The sequence below is a fragment of the Bidens hawaiensis genome, unplaced genomic scaffold, assembly GCF_021521415.1.
Source record: "Bidens hawaiensis isolate Kalapana, Puna unplaced genomic scaffold, B.hawaiensis_p1.1 tig00013080_1, whole genome shotgun sequence".
NCBI classification, from domain to species: domain Eukaryota; kingdom Viridiplantae; phylum Streptophyta; class Magnoliopsida; order Asterales; family Asteraceae; genus Bidens; species Bidens hawaiensis.
In genome coordinates this window covers 359,557-385,775 of record NW_027492104.1, presented here as the reverse complement: position 1 = coordinate 385,775, position 26,219 = coordinate 359,557, and the positions used below count along the sequence as shown (strand labels likewise).

Below are 26,219 nucleotides of genomic sequence, written 5' to 3'. Positions count from 1 at the left end.
TTTGAAATTGATTTTGAATGTGTATGATAGTGAGGATGAGGATAGTGAGGAGAGGAGAATTGAAGAGATAGATTATGAAGCTGATATGTCTGATGGTGCAGAACAGGATTATGATGTGAATGATGAGACTATGAGAGTAGTATGGACTGAGGAGAGTATTGAGGCAAGGAATGAAAAGGAGATTGAAAATGAATCTATAAAATGTGAATAATGAGGTGAGAAATGAGAATGAACTTGAAAGGACAAATGTTGAAAAGAATGCAGCTGCTACTGATATAGCAACTGATGTCTTAACTAACATACAGACGGATGTAGAAACTGAAGTGATGAATGAAGGAGATACTGCTACTGAGGAGCTGTTACTCACTGAACCAGAAACTGAACAACCAGAAAGCTCCAAGAGGGTAGAGTATGACCCTGAATTAGAAGCACTTGAGAAGGAGATTGATGACTATAGACAATCTGATGAAGAGGAGGAAGTAGTGCCTAAAAGGATGGATAAAGGCAAAGAAAAGGTCACAGAAGAAGAGATTGTTAAGGCCTATCCAGAAAAGGATGTGTTATTTACAGAAGATGCTGAAGCTGCTGCTGCTGCTTTAAGGGAACAAGAAAACATTTTAAGAGAAACAAGGGACAGAGAGATACTGGCCCAAACCATGGACCCTGTAGAATTGGCAGAGCAGGAAAACTTGATCAACCAAGCCAAGTTTGCAAAAGAAGTTATTGATGAAGTGGCTGATCAAGAGGTGATTGAAGCCTTGATTAAGTTGAAAGAGCAAGAGGAAGCTGATAATTCCTTAGCTATAGTGGTTAGCATGTTTCAAACTGAAAGTCAACAAGAAACAAAGTCAAATGAGACTGCTGAACCAGAAAATCTGAATACTATATGATGGTTGAAGAGGATATTGGTGAGTCAATGGCCTCAATGGCTGAAAGAAATGGGCTCAACAGATTAAAGATGAAATTCGACAAAATCCTGATGAATGGGAGTATGTGGATGATCCCAAGTATGGAAAGAAATACTCAAGAAAAAGGGATAGACCGGAAACATTTATGCCAACTGAAGGTACTGAGTCTGCAAAGAAGGGAAGATGGGATAACAAGAACAAGTACTTTGTTGAAACTCCAGATGAAGATGCTAGTCCTATCAGGGCAGTCCCATTACAAACCTTACAACCAGGTGAAAGGGTTCAAGGTGTTCCTGATGTGCCTGTTCAAACTAAACAGAATCCAGATCATCCACCCTCAGATGAACCAAAGATAGATGCAGTTAATGTATCAACTGAAGAGGATGATGAAACTGATAATTCTGATGAAAACAATGATGATCAAGGGAAAGGAGGTGAAGCTGTTAATATTGAATCTCCACAAGTTGAAATGACTAATGAGCAGAGAGCCAATATTGAGTTAAGTATGAGAGAAGCTAAGAGAAATCATCCATTGGTTGTAAAGCTGAGAAAGCATGGAATTAGTTTTGAAGATTTGGCTGATCTTGATGATGATCAGTTGCAAAAGAGACTTGATAAGGAGAGGGATGATTTCAAGAAAAATATGGAACAAACGAACAGAGACAGCCAGAAATTCAAAGAATATCTCAGAAGGCGCATATATTCAGAGAAAGATTTGTCTCACTTCAACATTGATCAACTGCAAGATCTGTATAACAGTGAAAGAGAAAAAGTGATTGAAGAGTGTGTAAGAGAAAATGAGAAACTTGAAAAGATTGAATTTTTGAAGAAAAAGTATGGAGGCATGTGTGGATACTTGCTTGAGAAAGGGTTAAAGCCTGAAATGGTTGAGAACCTATCCAGAGAATCAGTGTTGGATCAGTACAATAAACTGAAAAGAAAGGTAAAATTGAAGATGCTGAAACATCTGTTGAGCCTCCAATAAATAAAAGAAAGATAATGACTTTGGGGGAGAAACAGAGAATTCAGGGTGAAAAGGAAAAGTCAAAGGAGGTACCTGTTGTTGAAATCCCTACTCCACAAGAAGTGAATTCTGAATCTGAAGATGAACCTTCTGTACCTTGAGAAAATGAAGAGATGATCAACATTCTAAGGAACATAATGATTACTCAAAGGGGAATGGATGAAGCCTCTTTTAATACCTTGGAAAAGGAGGATTTGAAATACCTCTTCTATACCCAAAAAGCTGAATGGGAGAAAGCTCTAAGGGAAGGTGAGAACCCTAGATACTATGCAGATGGGAGATTTGTACCTGCTGGTTTGTCAAAAACTCCTGGTATGGAAAAAATGTTGCTAGCTCTTAAAGATGCAGGAGCAAATATTGTTGAACTTACCAACCTTCCAACTGAAATGGTAGAAGCAATCTACATTAAAACCTTTAATTTGGGGCCTAGAAAACCCAAGAAGTCTATTCCTTTCAGGCCACCAATTTCAAGAAGATATCCACAAGGTGGAAAAGGTGAAGGTGGAAGGGGTGAATCAAGTAGGTCTGCACTGCAAAGAACATCAAGACCACAATCAGATGTGGATCTTCCCAGAGAACTTTACTATGATTCTGTATCTGAATGCTTGAGAGTGATTATGGAAAGCAGAAAGCTAAGAGAGATAGTTGTGAGAAGTGACTTTTATGATTATACTCAAGAACAACTAGAAAGAATGGCCACACTTGACCTGTATGATTATAGAGACAGAAACAAGATGGCAGGTAGGCAAATGAATGATCTCTCAAAGTTTTTGAAGAAAGAAGCTGACCAGGGATTCCGTTTCTTAAAAGAAAAGAGAAGTTGGAGAATGATTCAACTTCACATATCAAAAAGGTTAGAGAAGTTGATAAAAATGGACAAAGCTGAACTGTACTACCAACTGAATGTCAGAGACAGGAATCCAGTGTCAAACCTGAATACATGCTTAAGCCTTGGAAAAAGAATGACACGCCCCAACTATACAGTCCAAAGAAATGGCATCATAACTGAAGTGGAATGCAAAGAAGATGTTGACCATTATTTGCTGAGAAATTCTGATGGAAAAATATTGGGGATTATCAAGAAGGATGAAGACTTGAATTGCTTACATGATGAAGATCTAATGGATATAAGGGACTTGGTTATACCTGAAGGTCATACTCATTACCGAGCCCTTGATATCTTTAAAATGAGAGCTGCATCAGTGATCATAAACAGAAGGCAAGCCGCATACAATGCATGGAAGAGATAAAATACCTAGATTAGGCTTTGATATGTAATGTCTTCGGACGACATTTTGAATATGTAACTGTTTATGTAATTTGATTAGTAACTTTGAATTTAATTTGATGTGTATTTTGACTAAGTGTAAGTAACTTTAGAAATGTTTTAGGTCAGCTGAGGTGTTCCAATCTAGGGAGAGATTGTTGGGTCAAGAAATTGACCTAAGGGGGAGATAGTTAAGTCAAAGACTTGTTCTATGGAACATATGGAAGATTGGAATCTTCTCAACCTCCTCATAATTCGCTAAGTATGGATCCGAGCACACCTTAGACCTCCGAGCAAGCTTTTACTTAGCCGGGCACGATATTTTGTCCATCGGGCAAGGTTATCTTCTGGAAGTCTTCTTAAGTGAATATCTGAGCAAGGTTTGCAAACTTGTGTATTATCGGGCAAGGTTCACTAGTTTATGCAAATCCGAGCAAGGTTCACTTTATCAAGCAGGTTTGTTCTTCATAGCCAAGTAAAGTTCACTTCCGAGTAAGCTTTAGGCTAACCAAGCTCATGAAACCAAGTAATTGGAAGACCGGGCAAGGTATTCATTAATAAGTTTGGTCTAAGTAAGCTTGATGATTTAATGATATATCTCAAGTATCATCGGGCAAGGTTCAACTTATGCAAGGAACAGTGCTACCGAGCACACTTTGCTAATAAGCTTTTCTCTAGCAAAGGGTTGAAGAGACCATTGAAGAACAAGGTTGCTCGTAAGGATTTGTCGGGCAAAGTCTGACAAAGTCAAGAAGATTGAAGTCTACCCGGTGAGTATTTTACTTGGTAAAATACTCTTCAAGTAAAGTCTACCCGGAAACTGATCCCGAGCACACTTCTATGTTACCAAGTCCTGAAGGATGGCAGAGCATACTCGGAAAGACAAAAGTGATGCAAAGCCTACCCGGAAGACTTGTTTTACACTTAGATTATTTTGAATATGTAATTTGAATATGTACGATTGTATTTAGGGTTTCTAGAAGGAATGACAGTTGTCCAAGGGTGTCAGGCCTATAAAAGGAATAATTAGGGCACACCTGAGGAGAGAGACACAACACGGAAAAATAGGCGGCTGAATACGATAATCTTTATTGAGCTACTGCCTTTTTTTTCCAAAAAAAACCCTAAATCGATTATCCACTTTGTATGATGAATATTATATAAATGGAAATCTTTTGAGTGAATCTTGTTTGTGTTTTCTAACTCTGATTATTAATTGCAACTACCCTGTTTGTTATTGATTCCGCCTTTAACAAACAATAATCTTTCTAAATATAGCAACCCGTCATTAACTCCATTGTCGGCACATTTATTTGTGTGAGTTATGACATGATTTGAATAAGATCCAGCTGAAATTCGGGGACTTGACAATGTAGTTGTGTTCCAGTTAGTTTTCTAACATGGCATATATGAGTAGGTAAAATCTTGTACCTGTTTGTGGATGCCACCTCATGAACTATTGGGTGAATTTATATCAGCATGGCGGAGTGTTCTTCATCTTTTGTTACTATAAATGGCTTTTGTAATACGATAAGTACTATAATTGAGTTGAAAGTAGTTATCTTGTGGCATTGTTTCTTGTACAACGACATGATGTGGATTGTTTTCAGGAAATCGATCACGAATATTCTCAACCTTAAGAAAGGATCTACAAAAAATAAAATAAAAAATACACATTATTATTAAAGTTAATACAAATTCATATAAGACATGTAGTAAAATTATAATATCAAAAGGGTCTGTGAACTTAAAACACTCAAAATAAAAATAAAAAGTCAGATAAATAACTTTACAGGCTAACCATATGAGTGATTAAGTAAAGAGCATAGTAGTAGTAGTGAATTTGGTGACATCAAAAAGAGCTAAAACACTATCAGTGGATCTTTTTTCTGATTAAAGTTCCAAGATTTTGCAAATATGGATTAAGCAGATATAAACTTTGTTTTAACCGCCATCTTGATAAACTTCCTGGATAATAATGTCCTTCTTCAGGTGCCCATATAGAAAATGCGGTAACTTTACATGATCTTACACCAACAGCTAAAGCAGGGTTATCTTCTACCCTTAATTCTCTTCTAAACCACATTACACCACTAAGAGCATGCAAAACCCTACCATACTACCTAGCATCTCCACCGCCACCTAGGGAATCTAAATCGAACCCAAAAATAGTATGCACGTATTGAAAAAAATAAAATTAGTACATCAAACAACCTAATCGGTACATCAAACAATAAGAACTCACTAAATAACCAACTAAATAAAACAATTCAATGTCTAACACGACCCCCCCCCACACACATACAAAGAAAAGGTACCTAAAGATAAGACAAACAGAACGACACTTGATATGCATACCTCCGACCTGCAAAATACAAAAATAAGCTAAAATTAAGCAGCAAATTGAGTGAATAGAATAGAGAAGAAAAGCAACCATACCATTGATTGGTCGGTCAGAGGTGAAAAGAAAGTACCTCAAGCAGCAGACTTTTTGATTTGAATTCCTACAAAGTGCGGGTCATTCAAAGAAAAGCATGTAACCCAATCCCTCCCAAGCCTATTCGATTATTATACAAAATTCAAAAATCATGACATTATTTACCTAAACCTGAGACAGACATACGACGATGGATGATTCGTGATTTTGAAAACCCTAGAGATCGACCTTGTTATTGAAAAAACCAGTACAAAAGCTCAATCCCGATTTGTTGTCGATGATTCTCTCGCCATTGTTGATGCTTTGGATTTCAATGAGGATGATCAGAAAAAAGTGTGTGTGTGTGTGAGAGAGACTAACAGAGAGAGAGATGAGAAGCTTGCGATTAACAAACAGAAGGGGAATAATACGTGTGAAAGAGTGGGACACGTGTGGTTATACTGTGAGTTACAGAACTACATATGTATCAGTGGTGTGTGAAGTGGACTTTGTGGTCCAATAGAGACAATGTACAATAACTAATAGACAATGTATCACAAACAATGCAGAAAACACTTGTTAAGCATAAGTTACAACACCCAAAAGCAGATTCTCACTTGAAATTGTAATATTATAAATTATTATGTTTATTTAAAACTATAAAATACATTTATAGAATTAGATACGTTTATTATTGTATCAGAACATATTCTTTTATTTACAAAACTATGTCCATGAAGTAACATTTTAAAAATCCAACTTTATTCCAAATTTTACTAACATCTAGATATATGTTTCTCAAGAATCGTGCTGTAAACCAAGAAAATCCCGTTTCTACACGTTTAACTTTATGCATTCAAATCTAAATACCTTTATATATTCTTGTACAAAACTCCGTTTTAACATTAAGAGTTTACATACATGTAGATATATAAGATTTTATAACTCGCAATCATGTCAACTCTTCATAAACTCATATATATAAACGTTCTAAACTTTTGCATTTCGTTTTTGTCCATAAATGATTTCTTTAACACATGTATATTTATATTATATCTCCCTGTTTTAACCATCTTTTTTATATTCTTCCAAACCTTACTAATTTTTCATGCATAATAAGTTTATCTTTATATATTTAAACATGTAAATGTAAAGGGTGTCGTTTAGGTGAAAAGCTTAGCATAAACATTTATATAAATATGACTTTAGGTTTAGAAAATTGTAGCTCACTTACTTTTTAGGATTAAGGTTTAGATGGAGATTTGAGAATCTTGAGCTAGTTTCCCCGTGTAAAGCTCGATTAACTTCTCGGAAGAGATCTCCTACACCATATTGGTCTTGAAACACAAGGAAATCTAGATTTGTTAGGACGTTTGTGTGTGGTTGTATATGAACCGTATAGAGAGAATCAGAGTTTGTAGGGAGAGAGTGAGACCGAGAGTGTATATATACCATGAGAGAGCTTCTAGAGAGAGAAGGTGATGGACGATGATGGTGGTTCAGGGGCGGTGTTTCGTGGTGGTAGTAGCGTGTAGCGTTGACGATGGTGGAAGTGATTATGCTCCATTTCGATGGTGCTTCCGTACAGGAATAGAAAGGTGGCGGAGGTGGTCGTTTGATGGTGACCCGATAGTGGTGGAGGGCTGGATATAGTGTGATATCATTTTGTATGTATTGTTGAGTTAGCAAGTGTGTCTTTGTATATTTTTAGAGAGAGCCGAGAGAGATATAAGAGAGTGGTGATGAAAGTGTCTTGTGAATTTGTATGGTTTTATTCTTGTAATCGCAAGTGTGTGTGTGTCTATATATATATAAATACATATAGAAACAGAGGTGTGGTCTTTTAAGTATAATGATCAAGCATGGAGGGTGTGGTTGTGTGTTTGAAAAGTAAAGGAAAAAAGAAGGGGATAGGGCTCAGATTGGTGTCTGCCGAAATAGGGGGAGGGGAGTGTGAATAGATAAGGTGGTCAGGTAATGTTTGAAAAGAATGAACTTGACTTGGGTGCACGCGGGGGTGGGTTGCATTTGTGTAATGCATTATTTTCTTGATCTTTCTCCATTCAAAATTGAGGTGGGTGTGTTTGTTTGAGGTAGGATGAACGAAGGGACATAAAGCCATGAGCTTTGTGCTAAGAATTTAGATAATGAGTTAATTTGAGAATTAATGGTATTAAATGTTAATTATAAGCAACTTATTAGTTAGTTACACTTAATTGCATGTTAATCATAATTCATTTAAATTTATATGTGTTTAGTTGTTTAGTTATCTAAACATTGAAGAAAATGAGCCATAGTATACTTAACGTATAGCATTACGTACTCGTGTATATGTATATATGTGTGTGTATATATTTATAAGATATATTTCTTTTAAATATAGATACTTATATTACGAACGTCGTGATATTTAAACTTTGTTCACGAATAAATTAATATAAATTTATGCATTATTGTTTCCTGTAACGTTATTATTTTTGATCACCAAAGTTCGTATGTTTATGTGTCGGTTATATTTCATGAACTAGGTTCGTTTAAATGATGATCAACGCTCAAAGATTCAGTTTGTTTTCGTTGTTGATAATTTAAAATAATAATAAAATATATTCATATAATAGAGAATCACACCTTATAGGTTCGTTACATACGTTCAGGTAAGAAAGTTATCACCAATGCTCATATTCAACTAAAAAAATCCAAAAGTTCGAGTAATTTCTAAAATTACTCAAATGCCATGTATCGTGCATGAGTTCTTATGCTAACTCGTTGTGATTAAACTTAACAAAATTTAATCTTGAAGGAATTAACATAAAGAAATCATGTGTAGTAATTGTACGATAAACGACTAAATTTACAGGGTTTCACAATTATCGAGAACTAAATAAACTGACCACCAAGAATCGGTACCCACTATTGTGGATTGATGATTTGTTTAACCAGTTGCAGGGATCCAGTTATTACTCCAAAATTGATCTATGATCTGGATATCCCAAATTGCGAGTTTCAGAAGAAAACGTTCACAAGATTGCTTTTAGAACCTGTTATGGTCATTATGAATTCTTAGTAATGTCGTTTGGTCTAACTAACACGCCGGCAGTGTTTATGGACCTTATGAACATAGTTTGTAAGCCACACCTGGATAAGTTTGTGATAGTATTTATTGATGACATACTTATTATTCACAAACCAAGAAAGAGCTTGAGCAACATTTGAAGCTAATTCTGGAACTATTAACGAATGAGAAGCTTTATGCCAAGTTTTCTAAGTGTGAGTTTTGGCTTAGAGAAGTCCAATTTCTAGTACATATAATTAATGAAGACGGTATTCCTGTTGATCCCTCAAACATTGAAGCAATTAAGAATTGTAAGACACCAAGGTCACCTACTAAAGTGCGACAATTTATAGGATTGGCAGGTTACTACCGAAGATTCATTGAGAATTTCTCTTCTATAGCCCAACCTCTGACTCAGCTAACCCAGAAAAGCAAGAAATACGAATGGACTGATAAACAAAAAGAAGCTTTCTAACTGCTTAAGCAAAAGTTGTGTAACGCACCAATCTTGTCACTTCCATAAGGGACAGATGGATTTGTAGTTTATTGTGATGCTTCAAGAGTAGGTCTCGGATGTGTACTTATGCAACGAGATAAAGTGATAGCCTACGCGTCACGACAACTCAAAGTGCACGAAAAGAACTACACTACTCATGATTTGGAGTTAGGATCCGTTGTCTTTGCTCTTAAGATCTGGAGGCACTATCTTTACAGCACCAAATGCACAATTTTTACCAATCACAAAAGTCAACAACAGTTATTAGATCAAAAAGATTTTAACATGAGACGGCGAAGGTGGGTAGAACTACTCAACGATTATGACTACGATATTCGTTACTACCCAGGTAAAGCGAATGTTGTAGCCTATGCTTTGAGTAGAAAAGAAAGAGAAAAACTGTTGCGTGTTCGAGCACTAGGGCTGACGATTCACACAGATCTAACAACCCGAATTCGCGACAGTCAACGAGAAGCTTTGAAACCACGGAAGTATTGAATGTGAATTTGTAGCAAAGTCTAATGGCACACTATAATTGATAGACCGAGTTTGGGTACCTTGGTATGGAAACTTGCATAATTTAGTATTGGAGAAGCACACAAGTCCAAAGACTCAATCCACCCAGGTTCAACCAAGATGTATAAAGATCTCCAAGAGTATTATTGGTGGCCAAATATAAATGGAGATATAGCGATTTATGTCAGCAAATGTCTGACATGTTCAAAGGTCAAACCTGAACACCAGAAACCTCCTGGATTGTTACAACAACACGGAATTCCCCAGTGGAAATGGGATAATATCACTATGGATTTTGTAACCAAATTACCAACCACTCCCAGTAACCATGAATCTATTTGGGTTATCGTGTACCGATTAACAAAGTCTGCTCAATTCATTCCCATATGTGAGAAAAGTAACATGGAATAGTTAACTAGACTATATCTTAAAGAGAGTGTAGCCAAACATGGTGTGCCCGTTTCAATCATCTATGACATATAAAGTCATTTTGTTTCTCGATTTTGGCAATCCTTAAAGAATCCTTAGGCACCCGTTTAGACATGAGCACCTCCTATCACCCCTAGACAGATGGCCAAAACGAATGGACAATTCATACGTTAGAAGACATGTTGTGAGCTTGTGTCCTTGATTTCGCCAAAAGTTGGGATACTCATCTACTGTTAGCTGAAATTTCCTACAATAATAGTTATCACTCCAGTATTAAAGTTGCACCATTTGAAACTTTGTATGGGAGAAAATGTCGATCCTCACTTTGTTGGGCTGGAGTTGGAGAGAAATAGTTGATTGGATCAGAAATGGTTTATGAGACCACCGACCGTGTTTTCCATATCAAATAAAGGTCAAAGGAAGCTGCGGACCCACAGAAAAGCTACGCTAACAATCTTCGCAGACTGTTAGAGTTTCAAGTTGGAGATCGAGTTTTATTGAAAGTCTCGTCAGGGAAGGTGGTAGTCAGATTTGGAAAAAGAGGCACGCTGAGTCCTCGAAATGTGGGGCCATTCAAGATCGTTGATCGAGTTGGACCGGTAGCTTACCGACTTGAATTACCGGCAGAACTTAGCGGAATACACAAGGTGTTCCGCGTATCTAACTTGAAGCAATGCCTATCTGATGAATCCTTAATCGTACCGGTTGAAGATATTCGTGTAGATGATAAGCTTCGATTCATAGAAGAATCCATAGAGGTTATGGATTGGAAGATTACAAGTTGAGGCGGAACATAATCAAGTTAGTCAAAGTTTGTTGGAATTCACGATTTGGTCCAGAATTCACCGCGGAACGTCAAAACTAGATGAAACGATATCCTCACATGTTTCCAGTAGAGTCTGACACTAGTGTTACCTCCTAAATTCCGGGACAAAATTTCTTAAAGGAATGAATAATATGACACTCAACTACACTAAGCTTAGGTCAGAGTTAATGTAATATGTGCTTATGTAAATATTTTAATAAATGAAATAATGATATTATAATCCAAAAACTCCAACAATATGTGAGTTATATGTGTTGCGTACTGGTGACAACTCGGATACAACTAAAAGCCAAATATCTTCCCAAATGTCGAGAATGACTTCAAATATTACACTATTTATGAAAATATTAAATATAAGTCATAAACTTAGTATTAGAAGCATCGGTTCGTGAAACCAAGAAAGTAAGCGTTCAAAAGCCAGTATAGCACACTTTAGAGGCGCCAAACCCAACGTTCGCAAAAATTAGATATTTTTAGTCAGTTTTATAGGAAATTTAATATCAGGTCCAATTATCTAGTCGTTAGAAATTAAAGACTTCATTTGGCTAGTTAAAAATTACAAAACGTAGAATATTAGATATAATTCTTAAACCATTTATCAAAAATTAGCCAACACACTTCATAAATCCACCTCAAAAACCATCAAAGGCCCATGGATTCTTCCAAAAATCCTTCTTCTAATCATTACTGTAAGACCCCACTCCCGGTGCCCTACTTTGACATTGAATTTACTCTTAAACACAGTTCTAAATATCAGAGTTAATTACAACTTTCGCGAAATAAATAAAACTTCAATCATTCGTCACACACATTCAAACTTGTCTTTTAAAAATATAACATTAAACATCTTATTTAACATCCTGACAAATCTTTCTGCAGATGTCAGCTTCTTCAAACCATGTCATGTGTCTCCCTCAAGCTAATTGTTTCAGTCTATTAACCTGTGTGCATACTAAAAGTCAGACACGATGAATGAGTTCTAGTTAAAGCAGGTAACATACAATACATTCACATACTCACATATATATGTATCCGAAGATACATATTACATACTTAACCTGTTTACCTTTCTTTCATACATGCATACATACTTTCTCTCTTTCTTTCGTACTTTCATTATTTTAGCATGTACATTACATACATAACTATCTATTCGCTTTAAAGAGCATTTTGCCCTATAATCTTCACGGATATGATTAGGGTCTGCAATCCTGTAACTTTCGCATATATTATTAGGGTCTGCAACCCTTTAACCTTCGCATATATTATTAGGGTCTAAAACCCTATAACCTTCGCAGATATTATTAGGGTCTGCAACCCTTTAGGCATACCACCATACAACCATACAACCATACATTATCTTCTTTATATTTATATTTATGTACTTTCACACATACACTTACTCTTTTCTATAACTTTCATATATCATTCATACATCATTCATAAAGCAATCACATATCATACACTTACCACTTAAGGTAAGTGTATTAACTAGTCACATCCAGTATGCACACAGCCCCGAAAACGTAACAAGGAAATGGCGCTAAAAACTCACCTAAACTCAGTTCCTTTCAGAGTTAACGGTAACTCCTTTCCTTAACTGGGGGGGGGGGCAGATAACTGTATAACAATTACATGTGTCAATTAACTACTTCTAACTGTATCATACTTCTAAGTTATGGTAACCCCTAGCTACGGGGGTCCGGGGGCAGCGCCCCTAGCAGCGGGGTCTAGGGGAGGCAGCCCCTGGCAGGCTCCAAGGGGCAGAGCCACTGGGCTGGGGTCGAGATGCCAGGTCAGCCTGGAAAAAATTTATTTTCATTAACTGTTCTTTACTAATCGAATTTCTAAGTTTGGACTTAACTGTTCTTTACTAATCGAATTTCTAAGGAAGCACCTGGCTGGGGTCGAGATGCCAAGTCAGATAGGAAGAAATTCATGAGAAATTTCTAAGTCTGGACTTATCTAATCGAATTCTCAGCTCTAATCGAATGGACCTTCTATTCGAATGGATCTTCTGTTTGAATGGATTTTCTATCCGAATGGATTTTGTATTCGAATGGACTTTCTATTCGAATGGACATTCTATTCGAGTGGGCTCCTATTCGAATGCGCTTTTTATTCGAATGAACCATCAGTTCGAATTAACCCTCTGTTCGATTCAAACCTTCTATTCGAATGGACCCTTTGTTCGATTCCAACATTCTATTCGAATGGACCCTTTTTCGATTCAAACATTCTATTAGAATGGACCATTTGTTCGATTCAAATGGTATTTGCACCTTTCTCCTTCTTTCTTTTCTTTTCTAATCGAATGCTTTCCATTCGAATGCTTGCTTTTCATTCAAACATACCCACTATAGGGTATTAACACCGTTATCATCATTATTACCTCATATATTAACACCCGTTCTCATTTTTCAGTGTTGTATCATCTCCTAAACATTTTCCTTTCTATCTTAGACCAAGATCTAGCTTACTTATCAATAAAGTTTACACCTTTATTAATTTCAAACTCGTTTAAGCTAGATCTAGGGTTATTACGTGAACGTACATACTAACGAGTTCATTAAGTTCACTTTTAACATCAAGTTTACATTTTTATGGTATAAAGATACCCGATTTGCCTTAGTACCAAGTCTTAGGACAAACCGTTCTTAAAAACACAATCTTTAAGCTTAAAACATACCTTTTTGGTTCACTTTGAGCTAAGGCTAGCTTCAATACGTGACTAGGAACGTTATTCTTGCTTGTATACCAACGATATAACACAAACTTCTCTATATTTCGAATGCATATCTTGAGCCATAAGGTTTGAGAGTGTTTGTGTGTGTTTTTGAGTGTGTAAGGAATTTTATGGATAAGAATGAGAGATTTTAGGGTTTTAGGGAGGTTTAAGGAGTACTTATACTCCCTTAAGCCCATGGACCTAAGGCCCATCACCATCCCTTATTATATCTTTTATTAACTAAGCCCACACTCTATTATTTTATTTAACTTAACTAAATATTAACACACTTTTAAATAAACATATTTCCTTTTATTTATTATCAAAAGTAGGATGTTACAATATTTGTAGAGGAGGAAGATGAAAGGTTAGGGTGGTAGAGTGTTGTGTTGGATAGTAGGGTTGGAAGGTGGAAGGAATCTTGGATGAGTGGTTGTTGATACACGAAACGTCTTTAGCTTTTCGTCATGTTAGCGGTCGATTGATAGTAATTTTAGAACGTAGTAACGAGTTTTGCACTGCATGTTAATGTTCATGATCATTATGAACGAACATATACATTATCGGTTCATATGGGATGTATACGTTGATTGTTGCATATTGTTCATCATGATGTAATGAATGTATAAGTTGTTATACAGTTATGCGACTATTGTTTGCATGATGGACGTATAAGTGCATGGATGTGATAGCATATGAGGAGGCTGGTAATGTTGACTTATGCGCCTACTATTAGCCGCATATTGTTTGACATATATGAGTTACACGTTGCTTTTGGTTTCAGCATATAGATTGGCAACTTGGACTTACATGTTTATATGTTATACGCTGACTTGAATAACATAAGACTTATACGGAACATGGATGTGATATACGCTGCTGGGTAGCTACCGTTAATTTATAAATAGGTTTAGGTTGTTATTTTTTGATTAAGCTTCTGGATCATATACTATTATTGTTGTATTTGCGAATCTAGTCAAGCTCGTGCTTAATTGTAATATCATTTGTATCGTGTCACTACTATCAATAATACTTTGGGCTTAAACGAGATATCTATCGTGTTTTTCATCTTGTATTGATTTTCGCTCAATACATTAAAGAGTTGAATCAGTTCATTAACATGATTTCGATCCATATCATGAACTTTTAATTGGTATCAGAGCCATGTAGCTTCGATTCTACTCGAGAAACTCGATGTTTATCTCGTTTATATCATATTTGATGCATTTCGTTTCAATGAAAACTAAAGCTTGAAGATGACATTTCAATGGAGGTTGAAGCTTGATGATGTCATGTCAATGGAGGTTGAAGATTACAAGTCTTAAATGTGTATATCTTATCTTCACATGAAATATATCAACATCTATCATACATATATAAGTAAGTATATGACTTATATATCATTTGGTTCTACATGATTATATGCTCGGGTATGAGACTCGACATATACGAGCGTATATGTTAAAAAGAACATAGACGAAAACGTTACGTATACGCTATACTTACTTGCATATTGATGATTCAATGATATGTGTTAGAGATAAGGACTTAAATAATCGAAATGCAATAGTAGTGATGTTTAGAAAAGATTTTTGTTTTGGACGACCAAGTTTAAACCATTAGTATTGAAGGTTTGAGAACGATAAGCGTTTAAACAAACAAGATGAAGCAAAATCCGAGGGGGAGTCTATTGATACATGAAACGTCTTTAACTTTTCGTCTTGTTAGCGGTCAATTGATAGTAATTTTAGAACGTACTAACGGGTTTTGCACTGCATGTTAATGTTCATGATCATTATGAACGAACATATACGTTACTGGTTCATATGGGACATATACGTTGATTGTTTCATATTGTTCATCATGATGTAATGAGGGTATAAGTAGTTATACAATTATGCGGCTATTGTTTGCATGATGGACGTATAAGTGCATGGATGTGATAGCATATGCGGCGGCTGGTAATGTTGACTTATGCGCCTACTATTAGCCGCATATTGTTTGACATATATGAGTTACACGTTGCTTCTAGTTTCCTTATAGATTGGTAACTTGGACTTACATGTTTATATGTTATACGCTGACTTGAAAAACATGAGACTTATACGGGACATGGATATGATACACGCTGCTGAGTAGCTACTGTTCATCTATAAATAGGTTTAGGTTGTTATTTTTTGATTAAGCTTCTGGATCATATACTTTTATTGTTGTATTTGCGGATCCAGTCAAGCTTGTGCTTAATTGTAATATCATTTTTGTCGTGACACTACTATCAATAAAACTTTTGGCTTAAACGAGATATCTATCGTGTTTTTCATCTTGTATTGATTTCCTCTCAATACATTAAAGAGTTGAATCAGTTCGTTAACATGATTTTAATCCATATCATGAACTTTTAGTGGTGTCACTATTTAATGCTCCAACTCCCAACACACAAAAAAAAAAGATCCTTAGGTAATAATTAGAATGAGATTTGGTTAATAGGGTTAAGATGTGTAAGATGGAGAAAGCAAGAGTGACAAGTGGCTAGTTCTTTTTCCACTAACACACCATCAAATCTTTGGGTAATGATTAGAATAAGGATTTTTGGAAGAATCCGTGGGCCTTTGATGGTTTTTGAGGTGGGTTTATGAAGTGGTTTGGCTAATTTTTGTTAAATGGTTTAAGAATTATACCCATTATTCTACGTTTTGTAATTTTTAACTAGCTAAACTAAGTCTTTAAATTCTAATAACTAGATAACTTGATTCGATATTAAATTTCCTTTAACACTGATTAAAAATATCTAAATTTTGTGATGGTTGGGTTCGATGCCTCTACAGTGTGCTATACTGGCTTTTGAACGCTTACTTTCTTGATTTCACGAACCGATGCTTCTAAAATTAAGTTTATGACTTATATTTAATATTTTCATAAATAATGTAATATTTGAAGTCATTCCTGACATTTGGGAAGATATTTGGACTTTTATTTGTATCCGAGTTGTCACCAGTGTGTGTCTCGCGCAGTGTTCGCTATGCGACAAATATAACTCACATATTGTTGGAGTTTTTGGACTATAATATCATCATTTCATTTATTAAAATATATTTGCATAAGCACTGAATTACATTAACTATAACCTAAGCTTAGTTTAGATGGGTATCACATTCTCCCTCCTTTAAGAAATTTCATCCAGAAATTTAGGAGGTAACACTAGTTTCAGACTCTATGGGAAACAAGTGAGGGTATTTTCATTTCATCTGTTTTTGACGTTTCCTGGTGAATTCTGGACCAAATCACGAATTCCAACGAACTTTGACTAACTTGATTATGTTCCGCCTCAGCTTCTGAATCTTTTAATCCATAACCTCTACGGGTTCTTCTACGAATCGAAGATTATCATCTACACGAATATCTTCAACATGTACGATTAAGTATCCGTCAGATAGGCATTGCTTCAAGTTATATACATGGAACACTTCGTTTATTCCATTAAGTTCTGTGGGTAATTCAAGTCGGTAAGTTACCGGTCAAACTCGTTCAACGATCTTGAATGGCCCCACATATCGAGGACTCAGCTTGTCTCTTTTTCCAAATCTGACTATCCCTTTCAATGGCTAGACTTTCAATAAAACTTGGTCTCCAACTTGAAATTCTAACGGTCTGCAACTGTTGTCGGTGTAGCTTTTCTGTCGGTCTGCAGCCGCCTTTAACCTTTCTTTGATCTGGAAGACCCGGTCGATGGTCTCCTGAACAATTTCTGATCCACTCAATTGTTTCTCTCCCACTTCAGCCCAACAAAGTGGGGATCGACATAACCCGAGTATTCGAAACAAACATTTTTCCCACTTCACGAAGCAAGGTATAAATAAAGGAAAACTCATTTGGTAAATGCAAGGAATATTTGCATTAAGAAAATTTTATGATGTGTGTGAAATATAATTTATATATTTTACATGTTATATATTATAGTTCATCCCAATTACTTAGTACGGATTTTATCACAAATGTATGATTCACACACTAGTAATGAGATTCCCAGCACTGACAATAAATCGGAGGACCGCCGCCACCGACCTCTGTTCTACCGGTAACCGTGCACACACTCGCACAATTTACTCATCCACTAGCCTTAGGCCACATGTCATCTTTCTACACAAGAGTCGTCTTCGTAATTGCTGTTGTTAAGTAATAAATGTATAGAGGATGACAATGCGACCCTACCTCTTCTTATTCCCAAGGTTGCGTAGCTCTGCTATGGATGTTGATGTTTCTTTAGCTCAGTTGTTAGAATCATTTCTGGAATGCTTAGACGTCTAGTATTTCTCTCTTACTCTAGATAGACATCATATACCTTAGAAATTCTAGTAAGGAGAATTTGAATGCTTGTGATTGGTGTTGATGCGTGTTCACGTCTATCTTAGTAGTTATCAACTTTTAAATAAGTAATATAATTTTCCAATTTAAAATGCCAGAATAATCTTTTGGGTTGATTTGTTAATTATTTTGTGATTATTTCATATAGTTATTCACACGCATTTATAAATTTTTTATTAATCCTGTTATCCGAAAATATTAGAAATGACAATATATCACCCAAAGCAAGAAAAACTCATGCCATTAGAAAATCTAGATTACCAACCTCCTCTGAAGAATTAGCACAACTGATCACACAACACATTAACAATGTTTTGGAGAAACAAAATGTTAACAAGAAATTGGATGAGGTCAAAAATGCGGTATAAAAAACGCTACCAGTAATGGAGCTACTATAGGAACTCCTCCATGAAGAAAAAGCCTGAAGGTGTTTATTATGATTCCAAAAATTACTATAACTAGTATTAATCGATAACCTTGATTGATTTGAAAACTAGGAAAACAAGGAATCCGGTATTAGGATGTCCCTTCAAAACTTTTCAGATATATAACTTGAAAACTTTTCTAAAACTGAAAACTTCTAGATATCCTATGATGGATAAAGAAGACGGAGTCTGGAAATCGGAGACTGTGCTACTAAGCAGAGATTAAAGTATGCATCACACTTATTTCAAAATAGGGTTCTATTCTGATGGAACACTCAAATTCAAAACCTGGGAAAAGATGTTGCCTATGGTCTTACCTGAAATTATTTTTTAAGGACATAGAATATTATCCCGTGAGAAAGCTTCAAAATATTGAAACTGAATCCCAAATTTAACCATGGAAGGTACTGAAGTTAGTACACATACTTCTTTTTTAAGTGATCTGGCATATTAGCTTCACGTGTGCTTACAACTGAATATGTTAGTTTCAAAAGATTAGGCACCTCAGATCAGGAGCAAGGTTACCTCTTAAAATCTAACAACTATCCTAGCTACTTGAACTTGGCAAAGTCGCCAATTGATGATGTCAATCGCAAGGGAGTGTTATTAAAAAAGGGAATACCGTGAAGAGGCAACACCAAATGTCCAATTGTAATACTTGCTTAAAGAGTCATCTTGTTGCTTGCAAGAGATATACCAATAGTAACAAGTTTAGACATCTAGTATGAAATTGCCATGTGAGACGATCAGTAACTAGCGATAAATGAAACCAAGGATGTTTTCCGTAGGGATTGTCCCAAATTCAAGGATTATAATGCTAGAGAAAGAGCAAGGAAGTTCACAAGAATTCACTGAATTGTCCCCAATATGATTCTAATAAATAACCATTATATTCTTGTACTTTTCGATCTGCAGCCAATTTGAATTTTGTCTCTAAGCGATTAGAAAATTAGTAGATTAGGCAAAAGTATTCAACAAAGTTTTCTTACGGAATTAGAAATTGGTATAGTAATTCGTGACTGTAATCTCATGTTAGAAACCGATAACCTCTGTAATGATCTATGTAGCTTTCCAATTAGACAGTCTCAATATAGACATAGGTATAGATTAGTTATCTAAAAATCATGTTGCGATCGTGGGTTCGGAAAGGCTAGTAGGTTTACCACTCGAAAATGGTGAAACTTTTGAAAACATTACACACTATAGTGGTTTATGACATTTTTTTTTGTGAAACCTACATGGCGGTGACACGATGAAACATTTTCTACTTTTTAGTAAAATCATTATGGATGCCCTAACAACTTTAACGCCCTGTTCTTGAGTTTTTTTTAGGATGAAAAGGAAAGGAGCATGAGGAGTTAGGATGGATTAAATTAATGTATTTTCTCAATAAGTTATCATCCCATAAATGGGATGATTACTAAGAATAACTATTTTTTAATACAGTTATCATTTCCTTTCCTCTAATTTCATTCCAACTCAAGAACACACCTAATTAAAAAAGTTTTTCTTTCCTTCCCTTTCTTATCCTTTTCTTTCCTTAGTTAAAAAACTCAAGAACTAGACATAAGTTAATTGACGAAGACACAACACCAACAAAATAATGTGATTGACCGATTCAAATACCACTACTAGAGAACATTTTTAGTTTTTGAGAGATTAGCGAGTGTTTTTGAGGGGTGTGATAAAGCAATACATCACACACTTAAATAGTTAAATATACCAATTCAGATACCAATGGGCCAATGGTTTAAAAGCCCGGTCCAACCCAACCTTTACCAAAAGCCAGAGCTCACGGCACATCCTCCATCACCGTACGTTCGTTCAGCTCACGACGTTGCTACCGTTAGGTCGTCTGCCGGTCATCTGTACTCCGTCACCTGAATTTCAACAAGTATTGTCTTCTCCGCACCAGGTACCATTTCTAGGGTTATTAATTATCACTCTCGTTCCTTCCGTCCCTATGATTATTATTAGGTTTTAATAAGTTACATGTATGTATTGTTGAATTAGGTGTCCACAATGTTAAGTGATGCCACTGCATTTGGGATTCTGATTCTCATCATTCAAATTACTGGTTCTAGTTGTTAAAAGTTAGGGTTTATAATAATACCCTTGTCCTGATGATTTCAACTGTAGCTTCTCTTGTTCTAGTATCACATGCTCTGACTCTTTTAATGAAAGTCTAAAACTTGTAGGTTAAATCCTTTTCTTTTCCGCTAATCTACTTTTGGATCTTTCAATACATATGTTTCTTATTTCAGGATACGAACGTGCAATTTCAAGATACATCATGGGGCGGGACTCCTTTGATCACTCACGGTCTCCCGTTAGGAATCACAGGTCGTCACACAGGAGTCCATCAAGAAGAGAAAGATCTCCCCCTCGCCACAGGAGTTCACACTCAAACAAATCACCGCCTAGAGAAAAGCCTTCAAGTCGGACCAAATCACCAAAACGCCCCAAGTCTCCCATCTCTCACTCGCCACTTAAAGACAAACCTTCAAGCTACACCAAATCCTCCAGACACGCAAGATCAAGGTCTCCATCAGACCGTTTACCTGTAAAAGAACCAGTGTCAACATCACCTGGATCTCGATCACCATCACCAAGGAGTAAAAGATTAAGGAAAAGTCGGTCTGATGATAAAGATGACAGGTCAAGTGAAAGAGTAGTTGAAAGGAATAACAGAAAAACTAAGTCTTCTGAATCTAGGTCTCCATCACCACGGACAAGAAGGTTGAGGAGAGCTCAAGCTGATGCGGGTGATAAGTTAGGCGACAAGAGCCTAGAAAGAGGGGGGAGAGATAGAGGTTCTGGAAGAGATGCGGATGACAGTGGGTCCCACAGGTCAAGACAAGTGGAACATCATAGGACAAGAAACAGATCTCGCTCGCCTCCACGTGATGAGGTGTCTGGTGATATCCATTTCTTTAACTGCATCTTTGTTTATATATCTTGCATGCTATTGTAAATTCTCGGGTCAAGATCTGATGAAGTAGCAACATGGGCGGGTTGGGCTTGTCGGGCAATGGGTAACATGGCCAGGTCAAAAAAGAGTTTTTTTTGGTGCATCTCAGTAGTTTGACCTGAAACACTTTGTCTAACATCTTTGTATTCAAATACGAGTACACAAGCTATATGTATATGTTTGATTCATTTTGGTTAAACATATTAATATTAGAATGCCTAACTTTGTCACCTCTGCTTTAAGATGATAATTTTCATGTGTTGTTACTGTGGCATCTATTTATTGTATCAGTATTCTCTTTTCTGTAGATAACTCGTGAATATAGCTATTGACTTTTATTTCTTTTCTTTTTTACCAGGGAAATCACTCGAGAGAATATCATCGGTGAGCATGTATCTTAATTCTTCAATTAATGTTTTATTTTTCCAGGGAAATAACTCATTAACTCGGTATTTGCATCCATATCTTTCACTGGACTCAGTTATACTCATAAATTATATGATCATCCAATCAATTGGAACCTATTTTTTAATTATCTCTTTTATAATTCCTACTTTTTTTCAATCTTTTTAAATCTAAACTACCATTTGAGTACTTGAGTATCGTATTTTTGCAATTTGCTCACATTTCAGTACCGTTTATCCAGTTTTATACAGGCTCTAAATTGATGTTATATACATGTGACCAGGAATGGTGATGATGATTCGGTTGCACAGATGAAGGCGGCCGAAGAAGCTCTTGTAACCAAGGAAAAGGTACTTCTAGATTATTAACTATTTATTTTAAGTTCAAAATTATTCGTTCAAATTTAGTATGCAATTTTTTTACCAAGTGTGAGCGTTATCATGTGCAAATACGGCTATTGAATTCATAGATTGTGATCTTATTTTCATTCGGGTTACAGCAAAAGCCTTCATTTGAGCTGTCTGGAAAGCTTGCTGTTGAGACCAATACTGTCAAAGGTGAGTCTTCTTCTAACTTTTGAGATAACACATATTTAATAAACAAATTAACTTTAACACTTAATGCTTATAAATTTACGAGCATGCGATTTTATGTTAGGTGTGACACTGTTGTTCACGGAGCCACCAGATGCACGAAAACCAGATATAAGATGGAGACTTTACGTCTTCAAGAATGGTGAAGCGCTTAATGGTAGGTTCTTTATTTTTTATTTTTTATATAAAGATTTTGTTTTATGTCCGCTACTCCGCTACCCTTCTTTATTTTTTATTTTTTTAATACTTGTCATTTTTGGTTTTATTTTTATTTTTATTTTTAACAGAGCCTTTGTATGTGCATCGACAAACGTGCTACTTATTTGGGAGAGAAAGAAGGGTAGCGGACATCCCCACAGATCATCCATCATGCAGCAAACAGCATGCTGTTCTTCAGTACCGGTATGGCTATAATACCCATTTGAAGCCGGTTGGTTTGATCTTTCAGTTATTTTACAAAAAATTGTATATTGGTTTCTGATTTCTGTTTATTTTTAGACAAGTTGAGAAGGAGCAACCAGATGGCATGTTAAAGAAAGAAGTAAAGTAAGTAAGCTTTGTGTCACCGAAAAAACGCAATTGGATTCTTTCAAGCATATATATACACATAGATATGTCGTATGTATGTATTTATTCATGCATTGTTCTTATTATCAGGCCTTACATAATGGATCTTGCAAGCACAAATGGGACTTTCATAAATGTAAGTACACATCACGGTATTTAATTAATGTGTATTCGGGTTATGTTTTTTGTTTAATAGGTCAAACATGTTAGTATAAGCGGTAACGGGAACGGGTCTAAGTGGTTTATTGAAGGAATTAGATTATTATTGGAAAATCGTGATCTCTATTATAAAATTATGACAATTTTTGGACAAGGAGTGGTCTGGGTCGACCCGATTCGAATTTATCTGATTAGGACCAAAGTTATTTGTTCGGACTGATCCGTCATCCGTTATTTTTTTCATCTCTCTCTAATATTTGAGACGATACGGAGTTTTGGTGTAACATACATATTCTTTTTCATTTGCAGGATAATCGTATTGAGGCTGAACGCTATTATGAACTTATGGAAAAAGACACTCTTAAGTTTGGTAATAGTAGGTATGTTGTTGCTTGCTTTATCATATTCTTCATATATAGTTATTTTGTTATGAAAACCAACTGATCAAACTGGTCAGTTTTAGCTGTTTGAAAAACGAGAAACCAAAATATGGTTAATGAATATAATTAAAAAATGAAAAAGATAAATAAATAAATAGGCTAGACGGTCGGTTTGGTTTAGGCCGTTGGGGAGCAGTTTGGTGTTTTATCATCTTTGTTTTCGTCTGTCATTTGATTTCGGACTCATTTGTTTGATTTCTTTGACATAGAACTTGCATTTCTGACGTTACTTTAATGCGGTCCTAATCGGGTTTTGCAGCCGAGAATACGTACTTCTGCATGAGAATTCAATTGGATGATTGTGATATCATAGATTTTGATTTTCATGGGCTTCTACATTAGATCGAGTATATGCATGGAGTTTGTTGATGCATGGAGTTTGTTGATGGTTGTGCATCTATTGATTTTTCCTTTATGGTTGGTTATCTCATCAAGAAGAGGAAGATGTGCCTGATCTTTTTAAGCAGACGTTGAACCAGCCAAACTCATTTTGTAGACCTTATGTTGGATATCATGTTGGCGTATGTTCCACAACTTAGTCATTGTATTTGTGTTTTACGTTTGTTCCCTTACATAACTTTTTGTTACACTTTTTTTAGTTTAATCTGGTTAGCTCATGAATGTTCAGCTTCTTGAGATGAAAAAAACATAAGTAAATGAGCCCGTAGAAACAAAAAAATTGAAATTGACAAACCTTTTCACTTTTGGAGTCTAACTTTACCTTTGCAGCAGTGAAGGACTCACTCAGATTGATGTAAACTAAGGGGGTGTTTGGCCTAGCTTTTTTTAACAAAGCTCATAGCTTTTTTAGTTTTTTGTTTTTTACAAAATAAGCTTTAACTTGGTGTTTGGTTTAGCTTTTTAAGCTTAAGTTTAGAAGCTTGTTTGAAGATGGTTTTTTAGCTTATTTGAAGAAGCTTATTTGTGTAAGGATATAAGCATAAGCCAAAAAAAATAAAAGCTAAGGTTCCAAATCAAATGTTTCCCTTTTCTGTTGGCCAGTATATGCATCTCTCTTTTTGAACGACAAGTACAACGCTAAAATCAACTTCTAAAATCCATTTATGTCCTAGTCCTAAGATGATCAATTTGGTGGAACAAAACACTTTGTGCCAAGAGGCCATTGATGTTGGGGTAGCATTAAATAGATAAATTGTGGGTTAGGGAGGTCTAATTTGCGATGGCAGGGTCAAAGAGACCAAGAGTGAATTTGAAGTGTTCAAAAACCATTGTATTGCCCAAAATTGATTGATTTCGCAGGGTTAAGAGTGAGCTGGTTCTATTTACAGTTTAGAAAACTGGGTTTCACAGTTCAGTTTACAGATTAAAACTTGTTATTAAAAGAAACAAAATTTGTTAGCCTATGTATCTAGTAAAATTAAAACTACTTTTATCACATTTGTATGAAACTCTTAATATTTTCTAAACATTTTGCAGGTAATCAAGAATAGGGCTTGGGATGACAAAGTGCTCAAGATATTCGATGGCTCGGATCTTTTTGTTAAATATTAAAATATGAAATGGTGGTTTTGTAATTAAACAAGTAATCTTATTTAAAACACTAAACGGGAACTTTTTATCCCGTCTTTTGTTAATGTAAATATTATGTTTTAAATCCACATGTTTTAAAGACTTCCGTTTTTAATACATAACTCTTATTTAATTAGAAATGTGGTACCAACACAAGGGTGGCACGCCTAGGCCGTAGTCTGGGGTGTGACAAGTGTTGTTATCAAACACTCAAAAAAGTAACATGAAAGGTATTTCTTGTATAACATATCATGGCCTTTGGTAATCCATTCTCACTGATTATTAGTTTCTCTCTCTATCAAAACAGACCCTCTTTAAACAAACGAAGATCGGTCTATATAAACTTAAAAAGATCTAATAGTACGATTACGTGCTTGAAAGCAACCCAACCGGCAAACCACCAAACTGACAAAAACAAAAGTCAGTAAAACAATAATTTTCTAACTTTTTAAGTACGGTGTTTTTCTTGACATTAGAGTTTCTGAAGAGATGTAATACTGGTAGCACAAGAGAACCCTTTTACACCCATAAACCGCCTTGCAAATTCATGTGGAAACCCATATAACTCAAATGCTCAATAAACTCATAAATTCCAAAATAAAAGTTGAAAATTACACAAATATAAATACCATTCTAAAACAATTACAACCAGCTCAAAAACTCGAATCAGAAACGCCTTGGTTTCTCCTCCGCTACATTTACTCTGATTCTCTCCCACCCAAGCTCTGTAAACATACGTAACATGCAAACTGTTAGTATCTATTAAGCAAGCCTTAATCCTATTGTATGCAAGTACAATGTTAAATCATGAGGTAAGTTGATACAAAACTTAAAAATAGGCAGGAACCTGTCCATCAAGGTTCTCAATGGCGTCATTGAGCTCACTTTCTGTCGAGAAAGTCACAAACCCAAAACCTCGTGACCGACCGCTTTCCCTGTCATAAACAACTCTAGCTGACACAACTTTCCCGTGTTCACTAAAAATCTGTTCAAGACGCCCATCATCAACATCCCATGGCAAGTTGCCAACATACACACGGTATTGTGGTCCAAAGTTCTGTGGTGCCCGTTCTGCCCGTTCAGGCCTCGATCCCCTTGGAGCAGC

General features: G+C 35.8%; 1 protein-coding gene across 1 annotated transcript; it reads left to right on the top strand.

Annotated features, from left to right (window-relative positions):
• The first annotated feature begins 20,320 nt into the window (after positions 1 to 20,320).
• Positions 20,321 to 23,955, top strand: LOC143543228 (uncharacterized). The gene is made up of 11 exons (XM_077035597.1): positions 20,321 to 20,364; positions 20,714 to 21,360; positions 21,779 to 21,804; positions 22,109 to 22,175; positions 22,325 to 22,382; positions 22,483 to 22,575; positions 22,706 to 22,820; positions 22,917 to 22,964; positions 23,076 to 23,121; positions 23,454 to 23,524; positions 23,844 to 23,955. The coding sequence occupies exons 2-11, from the start codon at positions 20,743 to 20,745 to the stop codon at positions 23,881 to 23,883; spliced, it is 1,182 nt and encodes a 393-aa protein (XP_076891712.1). The 5' UTR covers positions 20,321 to 20,364; positions 20,714 to 20,742; the 3' UTR covers positions 23,884 to 23,955.
• The last annotated feature ends 2,264 nt before the right edge of the window (positions 23,956 to 26,219 follow it).

Coding starts and splice junctions, on each gene's coding strand:
- LOC143543228 (XM_077035597.1), top strand. CDS start 20,743: ATGGGGCGGGACTCCTTTGATCACTCACGGTCTCCCGTTAGGAATCAC. Junction 21,361..21,778: donor GCTCGCCTCCACGTGATGAG/GTGTCTGGTGAT, acceptor CTTTTTTACCAG/GGAAATCACTCGAGAGAATA. Junction 23,525..23,843: donor CTTAAGTTTGGTAATAGTAG/GTATGTTGTTGC, acceptor CGGGTTTTGCAG/CCGAGAATACGTACTTCTGC.